At 41.2% G+C, this 16,032-nt stretch overlaps 1 protein-coding gene across 5 annotated transcripts in view; it reads right to left on the bottom strand.

The window, feature by feature from the left end:
• The window catches only part of DCLK1 (doublecortin like kinase 1), a 361,089-nt gene that overhangs the window by 93,832 nt on the left and 251,225 nt on the right, over nucleotides 1–16,032 (bottom strand). For all 5 annotated transcript variants that reach the window (XM_087436199.1, XM_087436195.1, XM_087436196.1 and 2 more), the window contains exon 5: nucleotides 3,655–3,771. In XM_087436199.1, the coding sequence (XP_087292325.1) occupies nucleotides 3,655–3,771 (117 nt within the window). The remainder of the gene's footprint in view (nucleotides 1–3,654; nucleotides 3,772–16,032) is intronic.

The raw sequence follows: 16,032 nt of genomic DNA, 5'->3' as shown, positions 1-16,032 counted from the left end.
GTTAGTGCTGGTTAAATCAACCAGGTTTCAACTAGAGTTGAAAAGGGCTTCAGGGAAACAACAGAAAATAGAAACACTTGTTTGAAGCAATCTATTGATTTTGAGGTATGTGTCCTATCCATTTTAAACTTCTACAAGGAATAGTTCCAAATGTTGGCAATGACAAATATAAACACATTTAATACATTTGCCCGTCTGCTTTTTTGAGTTTCCGAAATTACTTTTGGTAAATGATCTATTCATCTATATTTATAAGATTATAATTAAATATATTATAAGAGTTATATAATCTTAGAGATGCTGAATAGTGACTATGTTACTAGTTAATTCTAAAGCGAAATAATTTCCTTTATTCATAATTATTATTTTTTTTTTGAGGAAGATTGGCCTTCAGCTAATATCTGTTGTCAATCTTCCTCTTTTTCTTTTTTCTCCCCAAAGCCCCAGTACATAGTTGTATATCTTAGTTGTAGGTCCTTCTGGTTCCTCTGTGTGTGATGCTGCCTCAGCATGGCTCGATGAGTGGTGAGTAGGTCCACACCCGGGCCGCCGAAGCAGAACACGCGAACGTAACTGCTACGCCACTGGGCCAGCCCCCCTAATTATCTTTTTAAGATTAGATTCATGATTCTTTTTTTGTGTGTGACTCAAATTTTAGATTCTTTTTTGGAGTAAAACAGGCTCCTCACTATATACAAGGTTATTTCTGAGTTGCAAAAATTCTCTATGTTTTCCTCCTGTATTCACCCGTGCAATCTTGGCTGCCACATCAGACAGATAGAAAGTGTGGGGACACTTTTGTTGCATCTGTAGTGGAAAGCTTAGCAGAAGACAGTCACTGCTCCAGGCCTCAAGATTCCATTCTTTGACATGTGCACAATAATCTGATCTATCCCCTACCTCCCTTGACTTATGGGGACAAAAAGAAAAGAAATTCCCAAACTCAGAAGCATCTAACTGCCTATAGCTCTTAAAAACAAAACCTTGTAAAAACAACAACAACAAAAAGTTAATAGCGATAGTGCATACTGAGTCTCTTGAAATATCCATTCTGTAAAAGACATAAGAATTTGGCTAATCACCCATTATTAGATATTTCCCCCCACTACACCTGATATTTTAAAATTCATGGCATATACTAAGAGGAAGAAGAGAGGAAAGATTAAGTAAAATTTGTCAATGTCAAAGTTGGTTTGGATTGGGGACTAATTTTGTTTTTTAACATCGATTTTTTTAGTAGTTTCAGTTAATGTGGACCTTCTTCTTCTTCATATCCTTCCATGATTGTACTAAATAGCCAAGATTTTAGGGGCAACAGGCTGGCTAGGCCCAGGACCTCTTTCTCCCTTTCTGCCCCATGCGAATTCATCCTACAGCCCAGGTTTGCTCAGAGTAAATGAGAAATATTCTTTGGTCAAGGCTGAACATCCTCCAAAGGGCTCAGTTTTAACCTGTCAGCTGGCTAATGAACAAGCTAAGGTCTCCCAGGGGGGTTTGACAAGCAGCAATTCCAGCATCACTCTGTCACTTTGTGGAGGTCCCCATCTCTGTGTGTAGGTGGTGTCGCTCTTGAAGGGAGAGACTTTCCCCAACATCAGTTTCCAGGGAAGGGATGATCTTCAGACAGAAATTCTCTCTTCTCCCAGGTGTCTGGTTCTCTGAAGACAGGCCATTGTAAGGAAGTAGTAAAAGTAGCCAGTGTCTGGCACTCTCCTTTGCTCCCTGCTCTCTTGGCCTACACTTCAAGGCATCTAGAGGTCTGCTTTGGGTTGCAAGGGTTAAAGATGGACATTGTCACTTGGAGGCAAGCAGGGAGGTAGAAAGGGAGTCGTCTCTGTCATGCCAATAAATGGAGATGAGCAAGTCAGATCTTTCATCCCGGATTATCCAGACTCAAATGGGACTTCCCATATTTATTCCTCTTCTGTTATCTGTAATTTAGTGGCTCTCAAACTTATGTGAGCATCAGAATTACCTGGAGGGCTTGTGAAAACCCAGACTGCAGGGCCCTAGCTCCAGAGTTTCTGATTCAGTGGGTCTGGGGAGGGGCTCAAGACTTTGCATTTCTAACATGGCCAGGTGATGGTGACACTGCTGGTCCAGGGACCACACTTTGGGAACCACTTCCTTCACCCCCTATTTCTCTAAATGTGGGCCATAGACTATCAGGTCAGAATTGCCTGGAATACTTGCTAAAACACAGGTTTATGGCCTTAGTCAGAATCAGGGTGGGGGGAGGCAGTCAGGATGATGAACTTTACCAAGTTCCCAAATGACTCTCATGCACTTTAAATTTTGAGTCTCAATACCTTTCCCTTTAGCAAAGTTTTATTCTAGTGTTCTACCCAATAGGGGTTGGCTATGTCATATTAAGGGAGGAGTGCTCAGTTCACCCCTAAACTAGGCAGGGCAAACAAGCTGCACCTCAAGTGCCAGCCGTGCTCTGAGACTTACTCCCTCACTGGTTATGACATAGGCCACGCGGTGGGAAGGGGGCCGTGGCAGCCTATGTCACCACCCTCAGAGTGAGTGTCAAAGAAGAAGAAGGTCTTTGGAGATCTGTCTAGGGAAGATCAGGAATCAATAAAGCCCAAGGGGAAGGTGCCTCTTACAGAACCAAGTTGGGCTGGGGCTCCAGCTATCCAGCCTAAGAGTTCCATCTCCCAAGACTCACTTTGGAGGTATCAGTTTTACTTTTTATTAGGAAAAACAGATTGTAGCAGTTCCATTTTTAAATATGGAAGTTATAATTGATACAGTGGTATAAGAGCTAGCCAGTGGTGGTGAAGGCAGGACTTGTAGCCCAGTCTAGAAATCGGTTCACATCCCTCTGGGCTCACACTGTTGAGTAAAGAAGGCCTGTGTGTAGGCCCTAAAGATTTCTGTCCCTACTTATAAGAGCTTCTCTGTCTTCAGGAAATCAGGTGACAATCACTTTGATGTGTGTATCATTTAGTAATTCCCATTCAACAGTTTATATCATTTAATAAATAATTCCCTTCAATAGTGAAATAGACCTTACACCTGAGACGGGAAAAAAAAAACCCCAAAACACCTTCTAACTGATTTATGTCACTTTTAAGACCAAGGAAGGAAAAGGCAGGGCTGAGATGGTGGTCTTGCGAGCACACATCCTGCTCCCACACCAGCACTAGAGCCCCTGAGAAACAGCACACAGGCCCAGAGTCACTGCAGCTCTCCCTGCCCCAGGCTCTCATTCTCACTGCTTTCAGCTCTGTGCCCACGCTGGGGCCAGAGTAGAAGGCGTGTTAAACTAAGGTTCAGCAAATACACTGGATACTCTTCACAAGTCAGTCCCATGTAGAATAAATACTTTAACAGAGACTTCTGGAGTTGAGGGGCCTTAGCCTGAAAAATTAAATTGTGTGGTAGAATGATATAAGTCGGTAGTATATATTTGTGGGAAAATCTGGATTTCTTGAATCTTCACTAAGTTAGTTTTCCCGAGCTCAATGTTTTTTCTTACAGCCAACACGCCAGACTCTGGCAAATCTGTTCCACCACTCTAACATGTTCTAAAATTATAAACCGGAATCTACACTATCTTGAAACCTCACGCTCCAGGCTTCACACACCGTCTGCTCATCATGCGTCAGAACAAGGCAGCTTCTTCAGCCTCCTTTGCTGCTTTACCTGAGCTGGTTGATGCAGGGGATTTGCTGCGCCTGGAAGGTCCTGGGCTCTTGGTGGTGCTCCTGCGGGATGATGAAGCTATTTTGGTGTAGGAAGTAGACTTCACCACTCGACATTCTGGAGAAAGAACAACCACACATCATTAGAGGGTCATGGCACACACATAGCTGACCTACCTAATACACAGACACAAACACAGGGAAAGAGGCAAAATGAGGAGGCAAAGGAATACGTTCCAAGTAAGGGAACAGGACAAAACCCCAGAAAAGGAACTAAGTGAAACAGAAATGAGCAAATGCACAATAAACCTGGAAATAGAAATATATGGCCATCCTCAGTCACACCCCCTTCCTGCCAGCCCAGTGCTCGTCTATAACAAGGGAACCAAGAAAACAACCAGAAAGGGCATAGTGGGAGTCTTAGACATCAAAGTAGATAAATAATACTCCAAGCCTTCTAGTTTACCTCCTTTACAATAAGATTTTGGATAGATTGGGAGTAATAGGCTGGTAAAGAGGTGCTTTTGTGGTGTTTCTCTCCACCCACCCTTTGAGTTATTTGTGTATATGTGTCTCTTTTGGGATAGATTTTTCTTTCTTCCAAGAAAAATGTTAGAGGAAAAGGCAACCTCATAAACCGAGACGTGGTGATGGAAGATTCCACTCATCATGAAAGATTCCACCCATCAGGTCTGGGTTTATTGCTCTTGGGAGTCCTTATAGTGACAGCTGTGGGTCTTTACCATGAGTGGGAAATGACAGTGTGCGCTCAGAAGAAGTAAAATCGGTGACAAGGTGACTTTACCCTGTTACAAGGGCACGGTTTGAGGCTGTGCCACCACACAATGGCCTGTAAAATGGTTCTTGGCTTGAGGATGAGAAACAGCTTTGCTTTCATTAAATTTAAAGCCTTGGTATTTGTGTTCATTAAATTCAACACTAAACATCTTAAATAGCAAAGACCTTTTTATTCCTCTCTTAGTGAGCTACACTGACCAATTACGATGTTGTGCAAAACCACACATGTTGTTCTTAAGAAACCACTTTATTGATTTATTTATTTATTTAATTTATTCATTCATTCATTTATTTATTTTTTTATTGAGTTTTAACAGTTTTTAACATTGTGAAATTTTGGGTTGTAAATTTTTGTTTGTCCATCACCATACATATGTCTCCCTTCACCCCTTGTGCCCACCCCCCACCCCCATTGCCCCTGGTAACCAGAATACAGTTTTCTCTGTCCATGTGTTGGTTTATATTCCACATATGAGTGAGATCATACAGTGTTTGTCTTTCTCTTTCTGGCTTACTTCACTTAACATAATACCCTCCAGGCCCATCCATGTTGTTGCAAATGGGACGATTTTGTTTTTTTTAATGGCTGAGTAGTATTCCATTGTATATATATACCACATTTTCTTGATCCAATCGTCAGTCGAGGGACACTTAGGTTGCTTCCACTTCTTGGCTATAGTGAATAATGCCGCAATGAACGTAGGGGTGCATAAGCCTCTTTGGATTGTTGATTTCAGGTTGGTTGGATAGATTTCCAGTAGTGGGATAGCTGGATCATAGGGCATCTCTATTTTTAATTCTTTGAGGAATCTCCATACCATTTTCCATAGAGGCTGCACCAGTTTGCATCCCCACCAGCTGTGTATGAGGGTTCCTGTTTCTCCACATCCTCTCCAACATTTGTTGTTTTTTGTCTTGGTGATTATAGCCATTCCTACGGGCGTGAGGTGATATCTTAGTGTTGTTTAGATTTGCATTTCCCTGATGATTAGTGATGTTGAACATCTTTTCATGTGCCTATTGGCCATCTGTATATCTTCTTTGGAGAAGTGTCCGTTCATTTCCTCTGCCCATTTTTTGATCGGGTTGTTTGTTTTTTTGTTGTTTAGTTGTGTGAGTTCTTTATATATCATGGAGATCAACCCCTTGTCAGATTTATGTTTTGCAAATATTCTCTCCCAGCTGGTGGGTTGTCTGTTCATCTTGATTCTGGTTTTGTTTGTCTTGTAGAAGCTCTTCAATCTGATAAAGTCCCATCTGTTTTTTTTTTCTTTAGTTTCCCTAGTCTGGGTAGGCATGTCATCTGAAAAGATTCCTTTATGACCAATGTCAAATAGTGTGTTGCCTAGATTTTCTTCTATGAGTTTTATAGTTTCAGGTCTCACCTTCAGGTCTTTGATCCATTTTGAGTTAATTTTTGTGAACGGCGATAGCAGATGGTCCACTATCATTCTTTTGCATGTGGCTGTCCAGTTTTCCAAACACCATTTATTGAAGAGACTTTCCTTTCTCCATTGTATGTTCTTAGCTCCTCTGTCGAAAATTAGCTGTCCGTATAGGTGTGGTTTTATTTCTGGGCTTTAAGAAACCACTTTTAGTAATTAAAAAATATTTTTATGCTTGTAATGATAATCAATGTCCATCGCGGATAGAAAAAGATAAAGAATATCTAAAAAACCCATCAAGGGGCCAGCCCTGTGGCCTAGTGCTTAAGTTTGGTGTGCTCCACTTCAGTGGCCTGGGTTTGGTTCCCGGGCATGGATCTATGCCACTTGTCAGCAGCCATACTGTGGCGGTGACATACAAAATAGAGGAAGATTGGCACAGACGTTAGCTCAGGGCAAATCTTCCTCAAGCACAAAAAAGAAAACACAACAGCAACAAAAAACACATCAAATGATACTTTTTTTTTGGAGGGTGGTATACAAACTTCTAGAATTTTTTCTACTTATTTACATATTTAAACAACATTGGGATTAGTCTGTACATATTAATCTATTACCAGCCCTTTTTACATCACAAAATATTGTGAGCATTTTTACTCTGTCATTTAACGGTTGTAGAACATTTTACGGCACCATACAGTACCATAGTTTACTCAACCAAATTCCTACTATTGGACATTTAACTTACGTTCAATATTTCACTATTACAAATAATTACTCAATAATACCATTGTAAATGAGTATGCAGTTATCTGATTATTTCTTTAGGATAGATTTAGTCCCTAGAACTTGAAGTTTAGTTTCTATGAACTGGAAACTATGGGACACATTGTAGGTGCTCAAAAATATTTGCTGAATAAAGTGAGACTGGGCTGTCTAGAGAGAAGCACTTTTGAAAAGCTTTTCACAAACTGCCCTCCAGCTAGGCAGACCAAAATTGTACTTTCATCAGAGCCTTAGAGTGGTCATTGGCCTGACCCCTCACTCAGGTTAGGTATTATTTTTCCAGAAAATCTTTGCTAGTTTCTAAACAAATATTGGACTTCATTGTTTTAGATATGAATTGGTTTCATGGCCAAAAACGTTGTATATTTTTTCCCATATATTTATTAGCCATTTGTATTTCTTCTTTTGCAATTTATTTTTGGCCATTTGCAATTGGGATATTCTTTTTCTTATTGGTTTGTAAGAATGCATTCTATATTAAAATTTTATCCCTCTGTCTATAATATTACAAATATTTATCGTTGTAGACAGTTGTTGAAAAACATTAGCCCTTTAAATATGGTATTCTTTTTAAGTACAGTAGTTTAAAATTGAAGCCTAACCTACTAACTTTTCCATTATGCATTTTTTTTTTACCATTTTATACTTTAGTCACAAAGAAATCATAATAATTCCAGATCTAATTCTGATGCCTGACTTTGTGAATTTTTTCTTCCCTATCCATGTAATTTCTAATTTTCTAAGGTCAAAACATGTTTCGTTCCATTATACATTCTGAATGGCTTTATATAAACATCTTTTCCTATTTTTTCCAAACCAACAATGTAGTTCATACTGTTTAGTAAAAAAGGAACATAAGTGTATATGAAATATAAATGTTACAAGACTAGAAATAGGAGATAGTGGAGAGTGCCTCCTGGAAGCCTTATGAATTGAACTGTTGGGGGCAAAAAGGAGAGGAAGGAAATTCTGCCTTGAGACATTAGTATTTGGGGCTTCATAGCCAAAAGCAGAGAGAAAATGAATCACAGCATTACCAAGCCTGCCCAGGCTTCCTGGACCGTTACTTGGGCCACTGTTGGCTGTTCTGGCCTTCCTCAGATGGCCCTTCTTAAAAAAAAGGAAAAAATCTACACATTTAGACATAACAGCAAACATTAAAAAATAGACGTAAGCAAGGAACATAACACAATAACCTCAGAAGATATGATAGGAACCACAAGGACCATTCACATGGGGTGCTAATACCCGAGGGTGTGTCTGTGGAAGTTTTAATTTGCAAATCAGATCTTTGGAACATATGAAGAGGACATCCAATTAGCTCAAGGCTCTGTCCACACAATATCCTGGAGTTTGTCCTAGCCTTTGGACATGGGCCTAGCCTTTTGGAAATATATTAGCAACCAAATTGGATTGCTGTATTGTTCCTGGTCCATTGGCATGCTTCCAATTAAATTCTTATCAAGTGCCCACTATGCGCCAAGCACTGAGCACTGTAGGCACGATGGAGAACAGACAAACTTTTGGAACTCGAGATACTGACCACCTGGGAGTGGAGTACAGAGTCTTTAACCAGCAAGGGCTCTTTTTTGCTAATTTTTATTTCATGGACCTCATGTTTGAAAAAATGTTGGTTTATGAAACAAATTGCTTTAAGTAATAATACGTTTCTCATTTTAAATCAAAATCAGGAACAAAATGAGGGCAGGATGATGAGGACTTTTTGTCCTAGGTCAGGAATGTTTAGAGGTCACATAAATCTAAAATAATAATTTAAAGAATTCCGTATCTAGTTAGCAGGAATGAATAGTTAAAATAGAAAGCTACCAGATGGTGCACATTGGTAAAAACACCCATCTGCGAGCCGCAACATGAATTAAAAAGTTGATTTGAGGGTTTGTCGCATGCTGTTTGCCACAGGCGCCAGAATTACTACTTATGGCTCAACCAGGGCTCTGGATTAGCATAATAGAACCAATCTTACCACGCTAAGTTGACATTTTTCCAGCTACCAGAAAGAAATTAGGTATTTTAGTTAGGCAGCTCAGTCCTATCAGAGCAAATGTAGGCATTTTATCTGATTTTCGAAGTGTTGAAAAGAAGTGGGCTTGCGCTATGCTTCTATAGCTTCTCTTGCTTCTCTTGAACTTAGTTCTCACCATATTATTCATCTATAAAAAGTATTCATTTATTAGTCTGCCTCCCCACCCCCTACTCCATTGGGGGCATATTAAAAAACATGTAATAGGGGCTGGGACAGTGGCGGAAGCGGTTAAGTGCCCGCGCTCCACTGCGGCGGCCCGGGGTGTTTGCCAGTTCGGATCCTGGGCGTGCACCGACGCACTGCCTGTCAAGCCATGCTGTGGCGGCATCCCATATAAAGTGGAGGAAGATGGGCATGGATGTTAGCCCAGGGCCAGTCTTCCTCAGCAAAAAGAAGAGGATTGGCAGATGTTAGCTCAGGGCCAGTCTTCCTCACAAAACAAACAAACAAACAAAAAAACATGTAATAGCTGCTCAATAAATATTGACCCAGATTGCTATTGATCCTGTTACTACTTATGTGAACTCTTACTAGTCACTGAACTAACCCAATCTCTCATGTCACAGATGAGGAAACTGAGTCTCAGAGGGGCTAAATAACTTGCATCAGAATCCAAGTCTCTTGGATTGGTTGGCTTCCTCACCACCCCAGGATCTGATGCCTAAGCAAACTGTTCCATTGTGAAGAAAGGCTGGAAATTTTCTATCAGTGCCTACGGTCAGGGGCAGACAAGTGAATGATGGTGCATGGTGGGAAGGAGGGCAAACAACCAGTTCTCATATCAACATTAAATTAAAAATCTAGATACTAAATCTACAATTCTATCAAGATGCTTATTGCATTAGAAAAAACAGAAACAATGAATTCTCAGAAGTGGACTTAGAGTGAAGTAACAGCTTGGGGGATCATGGCATCTGAAAGATAATTACAAATATTACAAATCTTGTATCATTTACCTTCTGCATAAAAATGAAGCTTCCTAAATCATATAGGGGATTAGAACAATTCTAAAAGGCTAGGGTTGAATAACAGAAACAGAAACAAAACAATTATAGTAACTGTTTTTTTTCTAGGGTCAAAATAAAACCAATTGAAGAAAATTGCAATGCCAAGCTATAAATTGGGAAAAAAACACAAAAGACTCCAACGATCTTTGCCATTAGTGTTTAGATTTTAAGCGTTTTAATTAATTTAAATGGGAATGGTATTTTATAATGATGAAAAATGTAGTGAAGAAGGACAAATGCTTAATTACTAGAGAGAATGCCGAAATCTTTGTCAGCTTAAAACCACAACTTAGAAACATTGTGAATAATATGATCTAAATGGTCAGTAAAGTAGAAGACTTCATTTGTTCTCACAAAGGATATTTTCACAGCCTCTAGCAAGGAAGAAAACCGTACCCTCCATTCTCCCTCTCTTGTGGGGGCATTTGCCTTTGGGGGCAATCACTTCATTCTGATATTTTTGGCACCCTTGTATTTTATTGACCAATTCTCTAAGAAAGCTGCATTTCTTCTGGCTCTGGAGATACTGGACAACCAAGACACACCTTACGGAAGATGACACTGAAGGACAGTAGGCAAGCCACTTGAAGGAAGCTTCAGGATATAATTTCTCTTGCTACTGAAGACTGCAGCTACCCAAAGTATAGAAAATCAGATCAAACACATTAATTGGTTCTCTCATGACTCTGAAGTCTCCCATAGCAAGCAAGCAAGCAAGGTTTGATTAAATCCTTGCTTTAGAAAGTCCCTATATTTATAGTTCTGGGAGGGGGAAAACATTGTTCTCCTTAGGGTCTGTACTAACATTAGCTTGACAGATGTTCTCAAGATTTGGTAAGATAAAAGTTAAAACATTTTTCACCTTCACCCTGGACCCCAACTCAAGAAATGGGGATTCTGCAATGGACAGATTTAGAGAGACAAGCCAGATGCAGATTTATAGGGTAGAGACTAGAGAAGGAATACATTCTTTGGCCACATTCCCAATGGCAGGAGAACCTCCACTTACGCAGATTCTCCCCCACTCAGAAACAGTTGGTAGGTAGGCTGAAGTGTTATGGAAGGTGCTAAAGAATAGAAACGATTACAGAACTCCACCACAGGCACCACAAGCTCACCTGAGCTCACACAGAAGGGACATTCATGTATTCAAAGGGGCCTATTTGTACCTTCTGGAGTATCTTGACCAGGGCAAAAGTGAAGTCCCCCAAGTGTCTAGACAGTCTTAGTGACATACTGCATGCTGGCTAGGGAATACTCTTTAAACAAGGAATGTTTTTACTCCTCTAATCTCTTTTTAAAACCAGCCAGAATAAAAACACTCTCAGGCAGAGGCCTCTCAACTGATGTCTGCTCTAAATTTAGTTGTTCTGAACTGCTAAGGAGATTGGCAAGTTCATCTAGAAGAATCCATCATGAGCAGTAGATGCTTTGTGTTTTCTTCCCTATCCTGAATATAAAGACAAACTTCCCCTTAACTTGGCAAAGGTACAATGCAACCAAATGGAATAATATTCCTCTCGGTGGCTACATGCAAAAGAGCGTCAGGAAGCACATTGAGTTCTAGAGCCTTTTCATAAATACAGCATAAGCCTCAATGACCAAAAGAGAGAACTTGCAATTCTGGCTCTCCAACTCTCCAACAAGTTGCTCTTACATCTTCATATTCTCTGAGTTGGAAGGAACCCTCCGAGAATATCAACGTTATCAATGGTTACCAAATCAACTCTCTCCTTGATTCCCAGATACCCTTTCCTCCTGTCTCCATAAGTGGTTGTCCAGCTTCCGGTGCCTGGGGATTCACCACCTTCTGTCTCACAGTTTTTGAAGCTTTCACCACCTGATTAGCCTCCAGCTTGTCAGCATGGGTGAGCTACACAGAGCATCCTGCTATGATCGACGACTCAAGTTTACTTCCTATAGAAACATAATGATTTTCACACTTCACAGAAGCATTATAGGAAAATCCAAATGAAGGCTCCTCACAGAAAGGGTCAGCCTGTATCTCTCCAGTTGCATGCTCAATAAGGACTGAGGCCCATCCTCTCATGTCTGCACCAACTGGATTCTGAGTCAAGCCCGACACTACAGTGAAACTCCCATCCCTACCGGCTGTGGGGTTTGGAACCTGTGTTACTTCTCTAAGTTGTATATGTAGCATGTCTGGAATAAAAGCAGTCAAGAGCAAAACATTCTAAAACAGTTTTTAAAAAATAAAGTATGTAGCAGACCGAGCTGGAGGGAAAGGCATGGTTGGAGTGGATTAGCTGCAAAGTAAAGTCTCAGAAATTGAGATTTTTAAAGTACTTTCTAAAAATATAATTGCGTGTGTCTAAACCCAGCACCTAGACTGGCCCGTCACAACTTTCAAAACACCCAGCTAAGCACTCCAGATGGCGCACACGTGTTCCCACACCGTGTGGCTGCTCGCTGTGAAACTAACACGAAGCAGCTCTGGAGGCACTCACCGGCTGAGAGTCGAACCTTTACATAACATCTGCTGAAGGCTTTATGGTGCTGGGATTTTCCATACTAACTTCCCAAGAGTCACCACTCAGATTTACTGTTTGAATAGCACGGGTGATTTTCTTTTCCAAATACTTTCCTTTTTCCTAACAGTCAAATAAAAGTTAATTTCCCCTATAGAACAGTTGAGAGTTACATGAAGGTCCGGGTGGGTGGGTGGTTTTGCTCTAGGAGGTTGCCTGGTAACCCAGGTTCCCCCTATCTTATTTTCTGTCAACCCCCGAGTGTCCTCATCCACGTGGTCCGAGTTGGCTCATGGCGCAGTGTCGAGTTTCAGTCCTGGGGGAAAGGAGAAAGAGAGGGAGGCCTCCAGATACAAGGCAAGAAAAGCTGCTGTGTCTTGTTCCACCAGATCTTCATTTCCTGACACTGACCTCGGTCTTTCCTTCTTCCCGCATGTCAACTGCATTGTTTAGTGCCACTTGCTAGTTGCATCCCTGGTTTCTACTCACTAGATGCCAGTAGCACTTCCCTGGTTGTGACAGCCAAAAATGTCTCCACACATTGCCAAATGTCCCCTGGACGGCATATTGCCCCTAATTGAGAACCACTGCTGGATCTCTTCTTTGGGCAATGTTCCCTGAGGGTCCTCAGTTAATTTTTAAATTCTTCCTTGAGAGTGTTAATGAAGCCATCACCAACCTCCCACCTGGGCCCCTAAACAATGCAGTTTGCATACTCTTTCCATAGGTTTGTCCAACATGAATTGCTAAATTCAGGCTTTAAGGTATCCATTGCAGCATGGATGATGTGATTGGCAATGTTGAAGGTCTTCCAATTGTCTGTTAAAATTGGATCAGTACCCATTGCTTTACCCATTACTGAGAACATGAGAACATGGGGCCTTGAAATGCTGGTGGTTTCTTAGTTGAGAGTTTGAAGGATGGAGGAGGTCTGGGGGCACGGGTTAGACAAAGACGACTTGCATACTGTGCTGTACAAATCCGAGTGTTGCAGACTGCCCATAATCAGCTGCACTCTAAATCAAGTCCTTTCCTTTCCAGGTACCACTTGACCTCTGCAATGAAACTTTTGAAACCGATCCCCTATAACAATCGGCCCCAAATGGCCAAGACTTGATTAATAACTGACAGCTTCCCTAATTTTTGTCCTTGCTTCCAGCTTAGGACCGACCAGAGAAAGGCACATATGCACCTAACCAATCACGTAGTTAGCGCACCTCCAGCTTCCCCATGCCAACAATCAGGGCACACCTGGAGCCTTCCCCTTTCCATTCTAAAGCTTCCCCACTCCTCCTCCTGCCTTTGAGTCTCTGCCAAAATGCAAAGGATGGTGGTTGACTCCTTTGCTTTAGCAAGCTCACAATAGCCTTAGCATGTTCTCATTTCTTTGGTCTTTATTTATTTCCACAACACACACAGCTGTCCCTCTTAGCCAACCACAAAACCAAGCAGCTGGCTTGAGTTGAGCGGCATGTTGTATGAAGTAGGCTTACCTGTATCCATTAGAGTTATGACAACATCCACCAGGGAAAGAAGGTTGACTGAGGAAACAGCAGATGAACATCTCCAATCTCACACTCTGGGCCTACACTCATTGGGGGGATTCACGGGCATAAACGGTGCACATTGTCTGAATTTCTATTTCTCTCTCTCTTTTCCAAAGCGCATGAGTTAATATTCTGCGGCTGCCATAACAAACCACCACAAACTTGGTGGCTTGAAATGACCAAAATTTATTCACTCACAGTTCTAGAGGCCCTATGTCTGAAATCAAGGTGTTGCAGGGCCACAGACCCTCCGAAGGCTCTGGGGAAGAATCTATTTCTTGCTTTTTCCAGCTTCTGGTGGCTCCAGGAATTTCTTGGCTTGTGGCCACATCACTGAGATGTCTGTCTCCATCTTCACAGGGATATCTCCTCTGTGTGTCTGTGTTATCTCCTTTGCCTCTCTCTATGTGGACATTTGTGATGGCATTTCAGGCTCACCAGGCTGATCCAAGGCAATCTCCTCACCTCTTGATTCTTAATTATATCTACACAGATGCTTTTTTATCCAAAGATAAGGTAACATTTACAAGTTGACATCTTTGACCATTCAACCTACTACAGCATGTGTGACCAACTTTAAGACAAGGACAATTTTTGTCAGGAAATCTGTTGTTATTCTCCTGCTTAAAACCCTCCCATGACTTCTTGTTGCTCTTTGAGAACATTCTTAGCATAGCCTATAAGGCCCCTGCCTACCTCAGCTCCTCTCTCTTCCTTCCTTTGGACACATTATTTTAGTTTCTTATATGTGCTAAGTACCTTCCTGCCTCTGGCATTAGAACATTAATTTCCCTGCACAAGGAACAATTCCTCCCTACTACCACCTCACCTGTCTAAGTTCTCCTCATACTTCCCTGCTCGGTTTAAATTCATTCATTTTGCAAATATTTACCAAGTCCCTGCTGTTTGGGCGCCAGGATACAGTAGTAAATCACAAGACAGGGTACCTGCTATCACAGAATTTATACTCTAGTAGAGGAAATGGGCCTTAAAAAACAAAAAAAAGAACAAGAGGTGATTTTATAAGTGCTTTGCCAAGAATTAAAAGGATGATGTGACAGTGAGTGACTGAGTGGTTTCTCTATACTGGTGGTCAGAGAAGGTCTCTGGGAGTAGAGGACACTGAAGGTGAGCTCTGAACACAGGAAGGAGCCAGCCATGGGTAGATTAGAGGAAAGAGGAAGGCAAGAGCCAGATCAAGTCAGGATTGGGAAGACCAAGTGAGGGGTCTGGATTTTACTCTGAGCAAGATAGGAAGTTATGGAAGGGATTTAAGCAAAGGCATTGACGTGATCTCATTTGTGAGTCTAAAAGATTACCCTGGTTGCTGTGTGGAGGGAAAATTTCAGAGGAACTAATCTAGGCGAGAAAGAGTGGTGGCTCAGACTAGGGAGGAGGTAATGGAAATGGATGGAAGAGAATGACTTGGGATATGATGTGGAGATAGAGTCCAAAAAGCTTGAGGACAGACTGTATGGGGTTGGGAGTGGACAGGACAATCCTAGTTACATGATCTTTGCCAGGTGTAGTGCTGAGTCCTGTTGAGTGGTCTGCACAATGCACTGGCTTCATGTGTCAAAGGCAGGAGAGACCAAGGGTTCATCAAGGCCCACAGTCTTCCTTCAAGATATAGGACAGACCTTCCAGCTCTTTAAAAATGCAGAATCTTTGTTCTCCCCTTGACCTACTGAATTAGAATTACTGGAGGTAGGACCTAGGACATTTAAAAACAAATCTACAGGTGATCCCAATGGTATGGGCCCACAGACCAGAAACCTTTTGCTATTCTCTGGTATACACATAAGAAAATTACTGAAAGACATTCAGAGGCTCATAGTTTGAAGTAATTGTTCAATGTGGCATTTGGAACAAAGGATTAAACTAACAGTATGAGGAGATAAATTAGCAAGACAAACCAGTCTTGAAAAAGCAACAAATATCTGTCCTACTTAGATTTGATCCCAACTCAAATTTTCAAAAACAACAAACTATCATCCTGAGACCCAGCCAAAAGCAGACTTTGGAAGAAGAATATGAGTTCACGTTTATTAACAACTCATGAACACCTGGTTTTCATTAGCTACAAGATGGAAAGGATCTGAACAATAGATAAGAAATAAGAAATAGATAAATTACCCAAGAACCAAAAGCTAGAAAATGGATATGAATTTCTCCTAGAGAAAAGAAAAGGAAACAAAAGAGCTAAAAAAAACAAAAAAAAAACAAAACAAAACAAAAAAAGAGCACAGAAGTGTGAACTTAAAAAAATTTTGTCGCTCTCTCCGTGGGTAAGGCTCCTTTATGCCTAACTTTATCCCACTTA

This window comes from Ceratotherium simum, chromosome 10 (genome assembly GCF_057802395.1).
Source record: "Ceratotherium simum simum isolate JZ-2026a chromosome 10, ASM5780239v1, whole genome shotgun sequence".
Classification (NCBI taxonomy): Eukaryota; Metazoa; Chordata; class Mammalia; order Perissodactyla; family Rhinocerotidae; genus Ceratotherium; species Ceratotherium simum.
Note: the sequence above shows the minus strand (reverse complement) of the source record. Positions and strands in the feature narration are given on the sequence as shown.